Here is a 16,814-nt window from a genome sequence, read left to right on the forward strand (position 1 = left end):
TGGAGGAAGCGAGAAAACTACATTTCCATACACGCGGAAAGCACACTTTTTACGTCAACGTTGCTGACCCATCTTGCAGGTTCAACATTTTTTAGTTCCGATTCGGCAAACGTTGCACGCGACGCTCAAAAGCCAGTCTGAACACTTAAAATAATTATTTACAGAACACACGTATCCCGTTTAAACTGAAATTGAATTACCTCAAATTAACATATCGCGCAAAAATCTAGTAAGTGCATCTGCAACAAACTATCATTGGATATTTTTGTATAGGCCTGTCTGAGTTTGAGTTCTTTCCACAGTGTAGGCCTTCTCTATTGACAGACAGTGGGTACCTAACGACATTGCAGTCCTTTTCACATAAGTAAACATATGCAAGTTTAGTTCATTTTCATTCCCATTGAAATAAACGTGAACCATACTGAAAATGCAACAAATTCAACGTGTTTACTGAGTTACTGTTCATAGAAGGAAATCAGTCAATTGAAATACATTCGTTAGGCCCTAATCTATGGATTTAACGTGACTGGGGAGCCAGGCCAAGCCAACCAGAATGAGTTTTTCCCCAACAAAAGGGCTTTAATACAGACAGAAATACTCATACTTCTTGATATGTCAAGTGGCTGGATTATCTTGGCAAATGAGAAATACCCACTAACGGATGTAAATAAATGTTGTGCACAACACTTGAGTTAAGCTTTTTATGCGTATGGATAATTTGTGGGATCTTTTATTTCAGCTCATGAAACATGGGACCAACACGGCATGTTGCGTTTATAATTTAGTTCTGTATGGACACTGCTGAGGTTCAGCTGAGGCCTTGGTGCAAAGTACTAATTTTGCCACTAGGGGAAGACAATGTCCAGCAGCACAAAACGGCGCATCAACGAAAGCAGGGCAAAATAACATTCAGGAAAGTGTGAGCATTGCAGTGTGTATTTGGGTTCTTAAATTCCCCATACTAATTCTATTGGTTATTTCTGACAGGGATAAACACATCAACCTGACATTGGTACTAAATCAGGATTTCAATGATGTTGACTGTGGAATTACTGGTAACTAACAATTTGATTAACACCTTTGACTTGTAAATTCAAGAGTCCCTGCAAATGATTGATGACACAAAACTGTTTTAGATTATGTTTTAATAAAGCTGATTGGATTCTTCAATACATCCCTCTTTCCATCCCATGAAATTACATTTGACCAGTGTTTTTTTCCAGACATCTTTGAGAAACAGGCATTGAACTTCAATGAGATTAGTGCAGTAGGTACTTCAACCACCTATGTCCTTAAAACATTAATCTATTAAATATTTTCACTTCAGAAAACTAAATTAATGGTGTATCAAAAGTAACGCTCCCAGTTCAACATTAAATATGTTATTTCTCTCTTTGCTATGAGCAGATTATTGCACCAGAATTGCTGATTATGAGCGGAATAAAAAGTAACATGTACAGACATGTTTAATGAACATGAAACAATGTCCTCAATAAAGGTGATAAAGACATAATAACAAAGCCTTATGACATTAAACAGATATCATTTCCATTTGTTGTATATCAGAGTACGTACAGTGAACCAAGATCATCTTTATAGTATCAATTCAGAAGACAACAATTACAGTTGTATTTTCAAGTTAAGTGCACATCCTAAATTAAGTTTTTCTTAAGTATAAGCTCATTCCATTCTGTCTGCTTTGGATATAAAAATGGGACAGTGTTGTACAGTGGATACAAAAGTAGTTTTATAAGCAAATGATTCATCACATTTGAAAGTCATTGTAATGTCAATAGTCTACTGACACCCTAGGTCATTAAAGTTCTCCCAATTTGTATGACTACATAGCAGAAATATGATTGGACAACAAGAATGTAACACCTATCATTTCAATAATTACAACTGTGTACAAAACATGTCGTAAACCCCCTTAGAGCTGTAGGTCGAGAATAGTTCAATTCTCTAGATGTCTTCAAAAGAGAGAAGTTAAATGGTATGGAAGGAACATAAAACTGGATCCTTGTCAAAGGGCTTAGAGAAAAGGTATGCAAAATCAAAGAGATTGTAATGGAATGATACAAATAGTTGTATCATTTCAAGTTAGGAATCATAATTCATCAAACTAGTTATTGTAACAAATTATAGACTTATTTTGAGAATTAAAAAATAAAATGCATTGAAAAAGGTTGATTAACACATACTATGTGCAACATTACATAAGGTAGTGCAGTAGTAATAATAATGGACAGAACAAATGGAATATATATATTTTTTTTTAAACAACCCTGCATCAAAACCAAATCCTTTAACCTGCAAATATGCTATCATCAGTCTAGGCATTATAATAGCTACAGTATGTCTTTCTCACAGGAAACATCAACATAACTTACAGCCACTATATTTTTTGGCAAAGAAAAAAAAAAAATCCTCAGAATGCATGTAAAGCAAGACTTTGCTTGTGAATGTAAGGAAATGTTAGCCCCATTGGTCATATTATTAAAAACATACATTTATATTGTAAAAAAACATCCACCAATCAGACTGAAGTATGTGCAAAAATTAACAGGAGGGTGTTTGACAAACCGTGGAGGGTCTATTGGGGTAGTGCACAGAAGCAGGTGGGTGTGTGTATTCTCTTGTTCAATTCATATCACAGTATGCTTTCATTTTTCTACTACATTTCCCTCTATATAGATCTGGTTTTACTGATCATGATGGTGATTGAGTGGGTAGAAATAGGTGTGCATACATAACATACAAAATAAAATGGTTTTATTTCCAGTGTTAGTCACACGTTACTTGGCTTGCATATAAGCTGTTTTACCTACGGGCCATGACAAGACCGACTGAAGTAGTGGAGGCCATGAACCAGGAAGTCCTCAGACGACCCTTCACCTTTGACTCCCTGCCTCAGGTGTAGTTCCTGCTTGACCGGAGTTCTTAGGTCCTACATAATTATTTATTAACCCACAATGATTGAGTCCTCAGACACAACCCTAGAGACTAAGGCTGGATTCCATTCTGAAATCCTGGTTCCTTCCCTTTGTCCTTGACCCCTCCCAGTCATCAAGGGACTGGAAAGAAAGAATAGAGATAAAATGACAAAAGCACTCCCTACCCTTCTGGTAGGCTAAGTGAAGCCGTCGCTGTCTAATTATCTCTCACCACAGTTTCCAGTCCCTTTAGATGTATAACAGTTGTCAAGAAAAGATGCAAGGGAGAATTATTTGAGAATGGAATGAATCCCTGCTCCGCAACACCTGCTGGACTGGCCTGGAACCTTTCAGAGCTGGTTTCAAATAACCCTGCTCTGGGGGCTGTCCTATCTGCCCGTCTCCTCCACTGGTGCCTCCTGGCCCACAGGCTCTCTCTCCTCCTCTTCCCCTTCCTGTGTACCCACCTCGCCGTTCTCCTGCGTGGGGGGTCTCTGGGGGGTCTCTGGGCTCTCAGGGACCACGGAAACCGCCTCGTCTGGGACAGGGGAAGGTGGGGTGGGTGTGGTGGGTTGTGGGAACCTCTCCCTGGAGAGATCCTCAGCCTGGCCCACGGAGCTGGTCTCACTGTGGGAGTCAGAGCCACCCGCACCGTCGCGCCGGAACAGCCTCTGTCCTGCAAGTGGAGGAAAAAGAGAAGAGTAGTCTAAGATTTCCAGTATTTTTTATAAATAAAATATGTCCCTTGATTTTAAAAGAGAATGACTGCGAAAGAACAAGAATATCCCATCTATAGATTCTGTGAGACCATACCTGGCAGTCTCTTGGCAGAGGAGGTAGGGGTTTCTGGCGACGCCAGCCCACCTGTCTGGGCCTTCATGGAGTAGGTGGGTTCTGTGGAGTCCAGGGAACCTATGGGAAACAGTCACTTAATATACCATCGGAATGCAGATGTACAGCAGCAACCTATGAGCAGGCACACACACACACACACACACACAGTTGTGTACCTGCAGCCAGGTTAAAGGTTCTGCCCTTCACAGTGCTCTGGAACGGAGAGAACCAGTTCAACACGGAGCCGACCAGAGGAATCTGTCTCAACACACCCTGAGAGAGATATGATGCATTTCTTTTAATACAAATCAGTCCATAAAATGTGCATGTATACAAAGCATTGATTAATGTCATACAAAAACACGCGCACACACACCTCCTCCATGAGTTTGTCCTGGTTGTCTTTCTGGAGCTGGAGCTCTGCCTCCTGGATGCCTTTCCTCACCACCTCTGTCATGTTCTCTAATAGCTAGTGACAAGATGGGACAGAAGTAATTTACAACTCAATCTATGCAATTGTAGTATTGCATAGATTATTATATTTTATCATCAAAAATCTATATAATCTGGAAGTACCAGCCATGTTGGAGGAAGTGACAGACTGTAGGTAAACAGAGTAGAAGGAGATAGCGTTACCCTGCCGTTTTCCTCTATGTCCCTCCCCAGGGCGGCTATCGTATCCACTAGCTCTGCCACGTCTAGGTCCTCCGTTGCCATGCCAATAAATATGCAGTCCTTCTCGGGTCCGAACTCCAGGCCTGAGGATGGAGGGAGAGAAGTTAAGAGGTAAAGCAGGCAGAATCAGAATGAAGAATGAAACCTTGAGTGTCAGATGTGATAAAAGGAGCTCTGTGCTGTGGACAGGCACAGTACTGACCGGTGGAGAAGATGAGGTCTGCATCCAGTTCCTGTAGTTTCACCAGCAGCTCACTGTTGATCTTCTCCACCTCCAGCTTTCTTTTACTGTCGTTCAGCTCCTCAATCCTCGGCTCATACCTGAGTGGATACACAATCATTTTGTGGACAAGTTGTACATAATTTTACTGTACAGAAATGACTAGGTATTTACTATGAAATGGCATGGTAAAATGCTACTAATGATACAAATACTGAATGAATAACAGTATATTCCTACCTGACGGCTCCCAGGCCAGGCCAGTTGAGGTCCTCTATGTAACTGAGGGCAGAGTGGCGGTATACCTCCTCTCTGAAGTCCAGTCTGAGACGCAGCGTACAGTTCAGCACAGGAATCAGCTCAATCAACCGCTCCACCAGCAGATCCACATCACACCTCTGGGTCCCCAGGGCTGGGAGGGAACAGGTCAGAGGGCAGAGTTCAGAGGTCAACAGCTAAAGGGTCAACAAAAGGAGAGTTGTGCCTGACTGATGATGATCAGGTGTTCTTCATTAACTGTACAGGTGAGTGTGTGCCTTTCTTTATGATGTGTGTGTGTGTGTGTGTGTCCGTGTGTGTGTGTTACCTGCGGCGGTCATAAGAGGGGTGAAGCGGACACAGGTGCCCTCGTCCTCCAACTCCACTATGTCTACCCCGCTGGAGGGCACCAGCTGTGCCAACCGCTCACACAGCTACAGGCAGACACAATCAATCAACCAACCAACCAACCAACATGGTCTCACCCATTACACATGTATACAAATGCTCACCCATCTGTTGAGGGAATCTAGCACTTCTCTCTCTCCAGCAAAGTAGCCCTCCACAGAACCACCACTGGATTCTGAGTAGAGGGCATAGCATTATGACCTATTACATATAACATGCCAAATTCAAACCCATAGTACATTTACATGAAACTCATTTGAATGCATTATTACATCATTTGAATGCACACATTGCATCTAAAGTAAGTTGGATGCAGCTGAGTAAGAGTTCCTGGTTAGTTGAGGAAAATTTGTTGGAACAGGAAGAGTAATGTTAACCACTCACCTGCACTGGTCTCCTGGGAGAACCTGAACACTACTACTGGAGAGTTGAGCTCATCCTCCACCTGCAGCACAGGAAAGGTAAGAGACACACAGGTGAGGTTCCACACATCCAGGATCATAACATTTGATCTTTAAAAAACTGTCGTCATTAACATGCAAACAGGTGTACTGTGTGAGAATGGGCTGGAGAACCTGTGTGATGTGATGCTATGGAGATGCCTGGGTTTGTGACACACATCCTCTGTTTGAGCGGTCACGGAGATTGTTAAATCATGCAGCTTTAAAAAAAGTAAAATGTTTGGGCATAAATGTCAATGCCTATGACTTCCATTCACAATGGACATGTCTGTGTTTTCCATGGACATTTTACATGATTAACTCTTACAACCTACGACAAATCCACAACTGACCATTATATTGTATGTACTGTGTATACTTTGTACATAAATCATTGAGTCGGGTAAATGTTAGTTTTGGAGAAAATCCCAGCACAGAAAAGACACTACTCTTTCCTCCTGGTAATTTCTCCCCACCTCTAACAATTCACAGTAAGGTATGTATGTACCCAGTACCCATAGCAGGATTGACTTTTTTTAAACCTTTATTTAACTAGGCAAGTCAGTTAAGAACAAATTCTTATTTTCAATGACGACCTAGGAACAGTGTACCTTGTCAGCTTGGGGATTTGAACTTGCAACCTTCCGGTTACTAGTCCAACGCTCTAACCACTAGGCTACCCTGCCACCCCGGTTGGCGGTTGTACAGGGTAGTTATGTAAACACAGTGAGGTCCATCTGATGACGCCTGGGCCAAAGTTAAACTTTAGAGTCATCAGGATTCTGTGAAGACGTGGTGGTGGTGGGGGGGGGGCAGGACATTCTCTGCTGTGCCTAAAACATGCCTGTAGTGATGATTGGACAGGAACCAGGAGTGGACTGATTGCAGTTTTAGCAAATGAGTGCCCTCGATTTGAGCGGTGTCTCAAACACTGCCTTTCAGGGCATTCAGGTGGACAAACATGGTCAGGTATGGAGTGAAACAGAGAAAGAAAGGGGGGAGCAGGCAGGGAAAAGAGGGTTGGTCCCACCTACAATAGACAGAATGAGAGAGCCCAGCAAGTCCCGTAGAGAGCCCCCTGAGATCGGCGGGATCCGAGAGAGAGACACCACACCCTGTAACCAAGGCAACCCAACAGCTCACTATCTACAGTATACACACACACACACTTCACAACAACAAACGGTACTCAAAGCCACCATCAACACAGTAACCAGACCCACACTACTTGTTCACCAGATCAGCTTCAGCAGTTACTGCAACGTTCCAAGGATCTCTATATCGTCTACATGTGTAAATCATATTCACACTCTGTTTCAGATTATATAAAGCTCACCATCTGCTCAGAGCTGATGCCTGTGAACAAGGTCTTTGTTTAGCGACAGTATGACAGAGGTCTCTGTTAGCGAGGCTCAGTGCTTTTTCTTTACCATAGTCAAAGCATCGACGAAAGAGATCTCAGAGTCAAGCTCATCCTGATGACAAAACAGACGTCAGACGCCCGCATCTTTATAAATGTGTGTTGTGTGTTAGCTGGGATGTGATCTTATGATTGTTTTCTTAAGTTATCGTATCTTAAAACTTAACAAGCAAAAGCTCATATATTGGGGGCCTTCATCATGACTCACCTATGTGTAATGGCTTTATAGTGCCTTTCGTTAACACCCATAGTGCGTTATTAAATACAATAAACAGCTTATGACTGCTTAGAACAGCCTCAATGCATAAATGCTTTCCACACACATTAATAGTAATAGATAGTTAAACAGCAAGTTGTGGACCTACTGAAGTCTTTATGGAAGCCAGAGTCTTCAGTTTCTCCAGAAGCTGTTGGCTCTACAGACAAAAAGAGATACAACACAGGTCAGTTTGTTAGTAGTAAGGTGATAGAAATGAATACAGATCGCTAACCTACATGGTAATTACTAACCCAAGGTACTTACGAGCTCTACAGCGTGCCTAATTTTCTCCACTATCCCATCATGGCCCAGGTACTGCAGGGAGAGCCAGAGAGGCAGGGCACGCAGCTTCTCTACTGGCTGACTGGAGGTCAAACCAGCTGCCAGAGACTAAGACGAGAGAGAGAGAGAACTCAAATGGATAGGTGAAAGCAAAGATTCCACCACATAGCTTTCACCAATCCAGTCATATCAGATCTCTAGTAACTTCCAGGGAGGCAGGAAGGAAGGATGCAAGTTTAAAGGCCCTACAGCTACAGACAGGGAGAGAGTTAAGAGGGGATACCAAAGAAGAGAACAGGAAGGAGAAAGCGTACCAGGGCTGGGTCCTCGTGTCTGTAGAGGGTGACAGCTGGGACAGCAGGCAGGCCCAGCCACGGACCCAGGGTCAGGGTCATACTGTCACTCCTGGTGGCCGCCTGGGGACAGGGGAGGGTGCAAAGATACATAGTAAACATATTACATTACCGTACTATACAGGCATCTTACAGTGTATTCATTTAGAGTTCTGAGGGTCACAGAATGGGAGAGCATATCCAATACGTACCGTAACGGGGGATGAGACCTCCCACAGAGCCAGGGTGGCCAAGTTGACCCTGAGACAGAAAAGACCAGGCAGTTATAAAGCATTTACAAACCCCTCCAATATGGTTGGTTAAAAACATATTACAAGTATGCGTAATGTTGTTACCCACCCTTCTATGTGGAGCCACATGCCATACTGTTCACACAGCTCCTTTAGACGGCCCAGCTTGTCTGTGTGTCCCGCCCCAGGGGTGCCTGGGAAGACAGGCAGTGAGTACGCTCTGAGTCACTCTGCAGTACGTCTTGGTCAATATGTCAGTGATAGAGGGACTGACATGTCAAATAAAGGTTAAATCAACCAGGTAAGTCATACAATAACATCCTGGTTGGTCAAGGGGTAAACATTGTTTCACTTTAGAGTGTAAAACTGTGTGTGTTGCTACCATGTTGTGTTGTCGTCTTAGGTCTCCGTGTTGCATTGTCATGATGTGTGAACACGTACATACAGTGGGGCAAACAAGTATTTAGTCAGCCACCAATTGTGCAAGTTCTCCCACTTAAAAATATGAGGCCTGTTATTTTCATCATAGGTACACTTCAACTATGAAGAAAAAAAAATCCTGAAAATCACATTGTAGGAATTTATGTGCAAATTATGGTGGAAAATAAGTATTTGGTCACCTACAAACAAGCAAGATTTCTGGATCTCACAGACCTGTAACTTCTTTAAGAGGCTCCCCTGTCCTCCACCTGTTACCTGTATTTTGAGTGAAATCCTCCTTCCATCAGCAAGGGCATTGAAGATGAAACATGGCTGGGTCTTTCAGCATGACAATGATCCCAAACACAACGAAGGAATGGCTTCGTAAGAAGCATTTCATGGTCCTGGAGTGGCCTAGCCAGTCTCCAGATCTCAACCCCATAGATAATCTTTGGAGGGAGTTGAAAGTCTGTGTTGCCCAGCAACAGCCCCAAAACTCACTGATCTAGAGGAGATCTGCATGGAGGAATGGGCCAAAATACCAGCAACAGTGTGTGAAAACCTTGTGAAGACTTACAGAAAACAATTGACCTCTGTCATTGCCAACAAAGGGTATATAACAAAGTATCGAGATTAAGTATTTTGTCAATAACAAAAGTTTTTTTCCCACCATAATTTGCAAATATATTCATTAAAAATCCTACAATGTCATTTTCTGGAGAAAAATTTTTTTTATCCTCATTTTGTCTGTCATAGTTGAAGTGTACCTATGATAAAAATTACAGGCCTCTCATCTTTTTAAGTGGGAGAACTTGCACAATTGGTGGCTGACTAAATACTTTTGCCCCACTGTACATACTTTTTGTCCCAGCAGGAGGCCTTTTGGTAGGCCGTCATTGTAGATAATACATTTGTTCTTAACTGACTTGACTAGTTAAATAAAGGTTAAATTACATTTTAAAAAACTGTCACCATGCTAGGTTTTTCAATAAGCACACTACCTTGGAGAAAATAAAACACTTAAAGAGTAGATGCGTGTTCTTAGCCATTTCTTGTATTAAAAAGGTGATAAAATTCCCCACTGACCAGCATTGGCAATCAACAGCAATGGAAGCTTCCCAGTCTCCACATCCTCTCTAATCAGCTTGTCCAGCAACGCAATGTCCTACAAACAGCAAAACACCCAGGGAGACATATTGTTTTCCATTTAAAGATCAGGGTAGTATGGTAGGTAGTACGCATACAGGCATCCCAGTGTACTAAATGCATAAACTCAACAAAAAAAAGAAACGTCCCTTTTTCAGGAACCTGTCTTTCAAAGATAATTCGTAAAAATCCAAATAACTTCACAGATCTTCATTGTTTAAATACCGTTTCCCATGCTTGTTCAATGAACCATAAACAATTAATGAACATGCACCTGTGGAACAGTCGTTAAGACACTAACAGCTTACAGAAGGTAGGCAATTAAGGTCACAGTTATGAAAACCTAGGACACTAAAGAGGCCTTTCTACTGACTCTGAAAAATAAAAGAAATATGCCCAGGGTCCCTGCTCATCTGCGTGAATGTGCCTTACGCATGCTGCAAGGAGGCATGAGGACTGCAGATGTGGCCAGGAAAATAAATTGCAATGTCCGTACTGTGCGACGCCTAAGACAGCGCTACAGGGAGACAGTGGCATACCACATGTAACAACACCTGAACAGGATCAGTACATCCTAACATCACACCTGCGGGACAGGTACAGGACGGCAACAACAACTGCCCGGGTTACACCAGGAACACACAACACCTCCATCAGTACTTTGACTGTTCCCAATAGGGTGAGAGAGGCTGGACTGAGGGCTTGTAGGCCTGTTGTAAGGCAGGTCCTCACCAGACATCACCATCACCTATGGTCACAAACCCACTGTCACTGGACCAGACAGGACTGGAAAAAAGTGCTCTTCCGTGACGAGTCGTGGTTTTGTCTCACCAGAGGTGATGGTCGGATTTGTATTCATCATCGAAGGAATGAGTGTTACCCCGAGGCCTGTACTCTGGAGCGGGACCGATTTGGAGGTGGAAGGTCCCTCATGGTCTGGGGAGGTGTGTCACATTATCATCAGACTGAGCTTGTTGTTATTGCAGGCAAACTCAACGCTGTACGTTACAGGGAAGACATCCTCCTCCCTCATGTTTTACCTTTCCTGCAGGCTCATCCTGACATGACCCTCCAGCATGACAATGCCACCAGCCATACTGCTCATTCTGTGCGTGATTTCCTGCAAGACAGGAATGTAAGTGTTCTGCCATGGCCAGCAAAGAGCCCGGATCTCAATCCCATTGAGCACGTCTGGGACCTGTTGGATTGGAGGGCTGGGGCCATTCCCCCCAGAAATGTCCGGGAACTTGCAGGTACCTTGGTGGAAGAGTGGGGTAACATCCCACAGCAAGAACTGGCAAATCAGGTGTAGTCCATGAGGAGGATGCTGCATTAAGTACTGCAGTGCTGGTGGCAACACCATATACTGATTTTGACCCCCCCGTTGTTCAAGGACACATTATTGCATTTCTTTCTGTTAGTCACGTCTGTGAACTTGTTCAGTTTATGTCTCAGTTGTTGAATCTTGTTATGTTCATACAAATACTTACACGTTAAGTTTGCTGAAAATAAACAGTTGACAGTGAGAGGACGTTTCTTTTTTTGCTGAGTAGATATAGATACACGTATGTATATATACACATACATACATGCATGCATACACACACAAAGGATGTGGACACCTCTTCAAACTAGTGGATTAGGCTATTTTTGCTGGCAGGTGTATAAAATCAAGCTCAGCGACTTTCAACGTGGCACCGTCATGGGTTGCCACCTTTCCAACAAGTCAGTTTGTAAAATTTCTGCCCTGCTAGAGCTACCCCGGTCAATTGTAAGTGCTGTTATTGTGAAGTAGAAATGTCTAGAAGCAACAACAGCTCAGCCGTGGAGTGGTAGGCCCCACAAGCTCACAGAACGGGACTAGCAGTGTTGAAGTGTGTAAAAATTATCCGTCCTCGGTTGCAACACACACTACCAAGTTACAAACTGCCTCTGGATGGAATGTCAGCACAATAACTGTTTGTCAGGAACTTCATGAAATGGGTTTCCATAGCTGAGCAGCCGCACACAAGCCTAAGATCACCATGCGCAATGCCAAGCGTCAGCTGGAGTGGTGTAAAGCTCGCCGCCTTCTCTTGAGTGATGAATCACGCTTCACCATCTGGCAGTCCGACGGACAAATCTGGGGTTGGAGGATGCCAGGAGAACACTACCTGCCCCAATGCATAGTGCCAACTGTAAAGTTTGGTGGAGGAGGAACATTGGTCAGGGGCTATTTTTTTAATGGTTCGGGCTATGCCCCTTAGTTCCAGTGAAGGGAAATCTTACCGCTACAGCATACAATGACATTCTAGACGATTCTGTGCTTCCAACTTTGTGACAACAGTTTGGGGAAGGCCCTTTCCTGTTTCAGCATGACAATGCCCCCATGCAGAAAGCGAGGTCCATACAGAAATGGTTTGTCGAGATCGGTGTGGAAGAACTTGACTGGCCTGCACAGAGCCCTGACCTCAACTCCATCGAACACCAACTGCGAGCCAGGCCCAATATCAGAGTCCAACCTCACTAATGCGCTTGTGGCTGAATGGAAGCAAGTCCCCAGAGCAAAGTTCCAATATCTAATGGAAAGCCTTCCCAGAAGAGTAGAGGCTGTTTTAGGAGCAAAGTGGGGGGACCAACTCGATATTAATGCCCATCATTTTGGAATGAGTTGTCCACATATAATGTACACTACCAAAAGTATGAGCCCTATCTAAAATGAGGCTGATGTACCATTTGGTGCTGGGATCCAAACATGGTGTTACAGGGGACGGTACACAGGCTGGACAGAGGCAGACCCAGCTGAGGAAGAGAGGATTTCTGTTAAATTCAATCTACATTGAATAACTTCTGAAATATCTGCTCTTATAAAACTAAAGTAACATCAAAAAGGCCTGTCTGTGTGTCTTCATGTAAGAACAAGCAATGCGTTGCTATGCCTGCTTCTACACCTACTTGGCTGCAGAGGTGCTGTCCCAGGCCAGGCCTGCAGGTGGCACTCTGGTAAATCACAGGCTGTCTGGAGTTGAGCACGGTGTAGCCCTCTGTGGAGTAGTCCTCATAGCGGGTGTTGAGGACCAGGCGACACACCTTCAGCAGGCCCTCTCTGTCATCTTCATGGTAGTATGCTGAGCCACTCTCATACCTGGCAGGACATCAAAATCCAATTTGCAATGCACCAGGAACAAGCACACACATGCACTCGACAGACAGACCCACACACCTGAAGAGTCTGCAGAGCCAGAGTGTTGTGTCAGACGCGATGCGTGTGATCAGCTTCCTGAGTCTCTCCCTGTCCAGCACTGAGATGTAGGCTGCTAGGCTGTGTCCTAGCAACGCCATGTGACCCTGCTCTCCGACATTCTGCATCCTGCTGGGGGACAAGACCCCCACAGGAAGTGAGGTCAAAGACGTGATGTTGATAAACTGTATTATACTGATTGTATTGGGAATATTTAAGATGAATAAAGTTCATATACAGTGAAGAGTGATTAACACAATGCTTAGCATATTTATATGTTTTCACGTTCTGTTTGTGCAAGGTTCTGTTGATAGTGATTGACGCCAGACTGGAGGTACAAGGACACTGATTATTACTGTATTCTGTGAAACACGGTGTGATTCTGTAGCAGCTGACAATGTCACCGCAATTTATTATGACTTCCTTACAAGCCTCTTGGGCTGTTTTTCACAGAACACTTGGTACTGTCTGATTAGAATATAAAGGGCTTGTCTCCAAGAGGCCAGATAGACCTTTTCTCTGCCTCTGTTCTGTAGGTGTCTCCCAGTTGCAACTTTAATCAACCGGATAGATTTTTTATTGATATTATAAACAACTTATTTTTGTTCACTTGGAAATTCTTATTATACTGATAAGAAAATTGTAAGATGGCCTTCCAACTGACATATGCTCTCAGTAGTGGTGTTTTAATATCAGACCTACCGATGGCTTGGCTTATCTTCCTCTTCATCGTCATGCATGAGATTCTGGACCAGCTGGAGTATACTGGCCACATCCTGCCCACTGGAAGTTTGGAACAAAACACACAACGCGTTGCTTGAGGGAACTCATTGCTTCTGTGAAATAACATCCACATTTGTATGTGTGAGAGAGAGACAGAAAGATACTAGATTGAAAGTGAGAAACAGGGGTATCTACTGTACTCACTCCCCCTGTAGGGGTCCAGGGATACTACTCCTGCTGAACTGTCGTCTATCTGCATCCGGTTCTGATGCCCTGGAGAGAAACAAACAACAAAACCAACAAGTCAGATAGTCCTTCAGGTGTGTGCATCTGACTTGTGTTAACATACAGTATGTGCGAAGAGATGTGTCATTAACAACCAGTGTAATACTCATCAATACATCTTTATGAACAAACACCAATTCATAAAAGCTTACTTTCGGCCATCCTCCAAGATCTTCATGGCCTCATTGAGGTTCTTGCCCATTTCAGCGAGTGTGGGGTCGACCATCATCTACAGTCAGAAGTCAGAGACTGAGCAAAAAGACACTAAAGCAGATGGATACCTCATTCAATCTCAGGGTTAGACAGAGCCATTGCCAGAGGCTAGCTAAAAACACATCTTTCAGTTCTCTCTCTCCCTAAAGACTTATATTTAACACTAATCCTCCCTCTACCCTCCTCTGTCGCCTATTAGACTGCACATTGAGGTAGATCAGAGGTATAGGTGACAGAGGTCAATCTAATTGTTAACATTAGTCAAATATTGACATTGGCATGATGTAACAGACTCTACCATAGTCTAGCTCATGTTATTGCCAATTCCAGGCAACTGGAGAAGCAGTTGAAAGTAAATACAGTCTGACTATAACTTCTATTCATTACCAGTGGTGCCTCAAGGCCCTAATTTGTCTGAAATGATAATGGGTGTGGTTATGGATACACCTGTTATGTGATAGAGTTGGATTACCTGGCTGATTTCATCAAACCGGATTTTCTGCTTCTACAATGTGCCAGTCAATACATTTATGATCTGCCTAAATATTTGTCTTTCAGTCAAATGTCTGTTAAGCAACAAATAACATCCTTGATCATGATGACTCTGGCTGCCTACTGAAGTATGTTCTGACCAGGGGAGTTTAAGAGCCCTGACGCTTGATCTATAACACGCATCGCTTGCCGTACGGTTTTGGAAACAAGGAACGTATTTTCCATATCAAATGAAAATACTACACAGCCATATCGCCAACTTGCATTACTTGTTTACGGAAGACATAGGTGGCCACCTATGCTAAATAGCATGCTCCAAATATCTGTGTGTAATCGTAACTGTGGAAAGTGTAGTTCGTCGACTGGAAGCACACATCTTGTGGGTATGTGCAAAACTGCTAAAGTGTATATTTTTATTTATTGCTGATATGAAAAGGGACATTTCAGCATGTTTCGAAACCCGGCTTGAAAGCGGTGATTATTGACCTTTCTACATGTTAAAACACCAGCAGCAGAAATGTAGTTTTAAACGATTTTCCCAGTCGGAGCTCGTTCCCCCCCGCGTTCTCAGTTGTCTTGGGCGTGCTGAAGTCGAAGATTTCAGAGTTCACAGATGTTTTGAACGCGGCAACTGCGCTAGTCAGTCAGTTATCCGTGACCATCCATAACAAATTAGCAGCATCGTCATCACGATACGCTCGTTTATGATTGGAAAGTGGCAGCTTCTTAATTGACGACATAAGTCATGAAAAAACAAGGACATGCAAGGGTTAAATGCCACATTGCATTGCGTGAATAAAGGAAATAAATCTAGTCCGTAATTCTTCGCAATGACAGCTGGCTTACCGCTGTTGGTGCTGCTAGCCTAACTAGCATTGCTAGCCATAGTTTGCCTAGCGTTACCACTTGGACCACACCAAGATTGACAGCTCGTTTGTGCTTACCTTGTGACGCGGTGGCTTGAGAAAAGGATACGCCGCCTATCCACTCTGTATGGACGTGGGGGATAGTATAATATTGACGGCTGAACAGCTTCGTTATCCCGATAACTCCTGTAAATTTTAACTTCCTGGACTGGCGCTCCGTATTCCACGCTGGCAGAGCTGACGTATCGCTACGCTTGCTTCACCACCAATGTGGTGCTGTGTGTATGTTGATTGGCTGATAGGTGCTTAGCTAATTAGCAGGCAGTGGAGTGCAGGATTTTTAAATTGGGCTCCTGTAATACTTTGAAATAGCCTAGTAATTAATTCCTCCATTCATTGAAGTAATGATCTATTTGGATGAAAGCAGGGCATCTAGTGCATAATGCACCAGTCCATCATAGACATAAGTGATTATTTCAGTGAAGGTAGGATGTATTCAAACAGAGGGAGAATTAAACAGCCAAAAAGTCCAAATTTGATATATTTTACAATTTATCTTCTTGAAATCTGATTTGAAACCTAACCTTAACAGGTAGTGGTTAGAGTGTTGGGCCATAACTGAAAAATTGTTGTCAGCTCAGGGATTCGATACAAGGCAAAAATCTGTCGTTCTGCCCTGAACAAGCCGGTTAACCCACTGTTCCCTGGTAGGCCGTCATTGTTAGTAATAACTTGTTCTTAACTGACTTGCCTAGTTAAATTTTAAAATAATTTTAAAAACCACACAGAAAACCTTATGCCTAACCTTATATTAAGACCAACAAGCAGATTTGTGTTATCTCGTGGAAACCACTCCCAATTGGATGAGGTCAAAGGAGAAAGAAGAAGTTAAGAATCAAAGAAATGCAATTGAGATTCTCCCAGAGTGCAGTACACGTTCTTATTATTATATCTCAGTGGTAGTACCCTAGAATAGATGACGATGACTAATAATGAATATGGATGTAATTATATTACTATAATTATTTGGACAGTAATGCTGAAACTTTTAATTTGGCTCTATACTGCAGCATTTTGAATTTGAGATTTTAAAAAAGGAACATGAGGCAACAGTACAGAATGTCATCATTTATTTGT

At 43.1% G+C, this 16,814-nt stretch overlaps 1 protein-coding gene across 5 annotated transcripts; it reads right to left on the reverse strand.

Annotated features, from left to right (window-relative positions):
* Positions 1-1,127: 1,127 nt before the first annotated feature.
* On the reverse strand, positions 1,128-15,969 carry LOC109893573 (pyridoxal-dependent decarboxylase domain-containing protein 1-like). 5 transcript variants are annotated; one of them, XM_031834898.1, is made up of 24 exons: positions 15,756-15,969; positions 14,259-14,335; positions 14,026-14,094; positions 13,801-13,881; positions 13,081-13,227; positions 12,813-13,002; positions 12,591-12,659; positions 9,819-9,897; positions 8,422-8,506; positions 8,274-8,322; positions 8,044-8,145; positions 7,712-7,837; positions 7,554-7,604; positions 6,803-6,883; positions 5,713-5,773; positions 5,433-5,503; positions 5,249-5,354; positions 4,903-5,074; positions 4,645-4,763; positions 4,404-4,525; positions 4,144-4,236; positions 3,944-4,040; positions 3,747-3,845; positions 1,128-3,609 (listed from the first exon to the last, which is right to left on the reverse strand). In XM_031834898.1, exons 2-24 carry the CDS (start codon positions 14,333-14,335, stop codon positions 3,323-3,325), a joined length of 2,433 nt encoding a protein of 810 aa, XP_031690758.1. In that variant the 5' UTR covers positions 15,756-15,969; the 3' UTR covers positions 1,128-3,322. The 5 variants fall into 5 exon arrangements, with proteins under 5 accessions (XP_031690758.1, XP_031690757.1, XP_031690759.1 ...); XM_031834897.1 differs by having other exon boundaries at positions 13,081-13,230; XM_031834899.1 differs by lacking the exon at positions 6,803-6,883 and adding an exon at positions 7,199-7,243 and having other exon boundaries at positions 13,081-13,230.
* Positions 15,970-16,814: the final 845 nt, after the last annotated feature.

The sequence above is a fragment of the Oncorhynchus kisutch genome, linkage group LG10 (assembly GCF_002021735.2).
Source record: "Oncorhynchus kisutch isolate 150728-3 linkage group LG10, Okis_V2, whole genome shotgun sequence".
NCBI classification, from domain to species: domain Eukaryota; kingdom Metazoa; phylum Chordata; class Actinopteri; order Salmoniformes; family Salmonidae; genus Oncorhynchus; species Oncorhynchus kisutch.

Excerpts from the sequence above, each read along its gene's own strand:
- LOC109893573 (XM_031834897.1), bottom strand. The coding sequence starts at position 14,335 with ATGATGGTCGACCCCACACTCGCTGAAATGGGCAAGAACCTCAATGAG. Across the intron at positions 14,095-14,258 it reads ATCTTGGAGGATGGCCGAAA|GGCATCAGAACCGGATGCAG; the intron begins GTAAGCTTTTAT and ends GTTTCTCTCCAG. Across the intron at positions 12,660-12,812 it reads GACAGCACCTCTGCAGCCAA|CTGGGTCTGCCTCTGTCCAG; the intron begins GTAGGTGTAGAA and ends TCTCTTCCTCAG.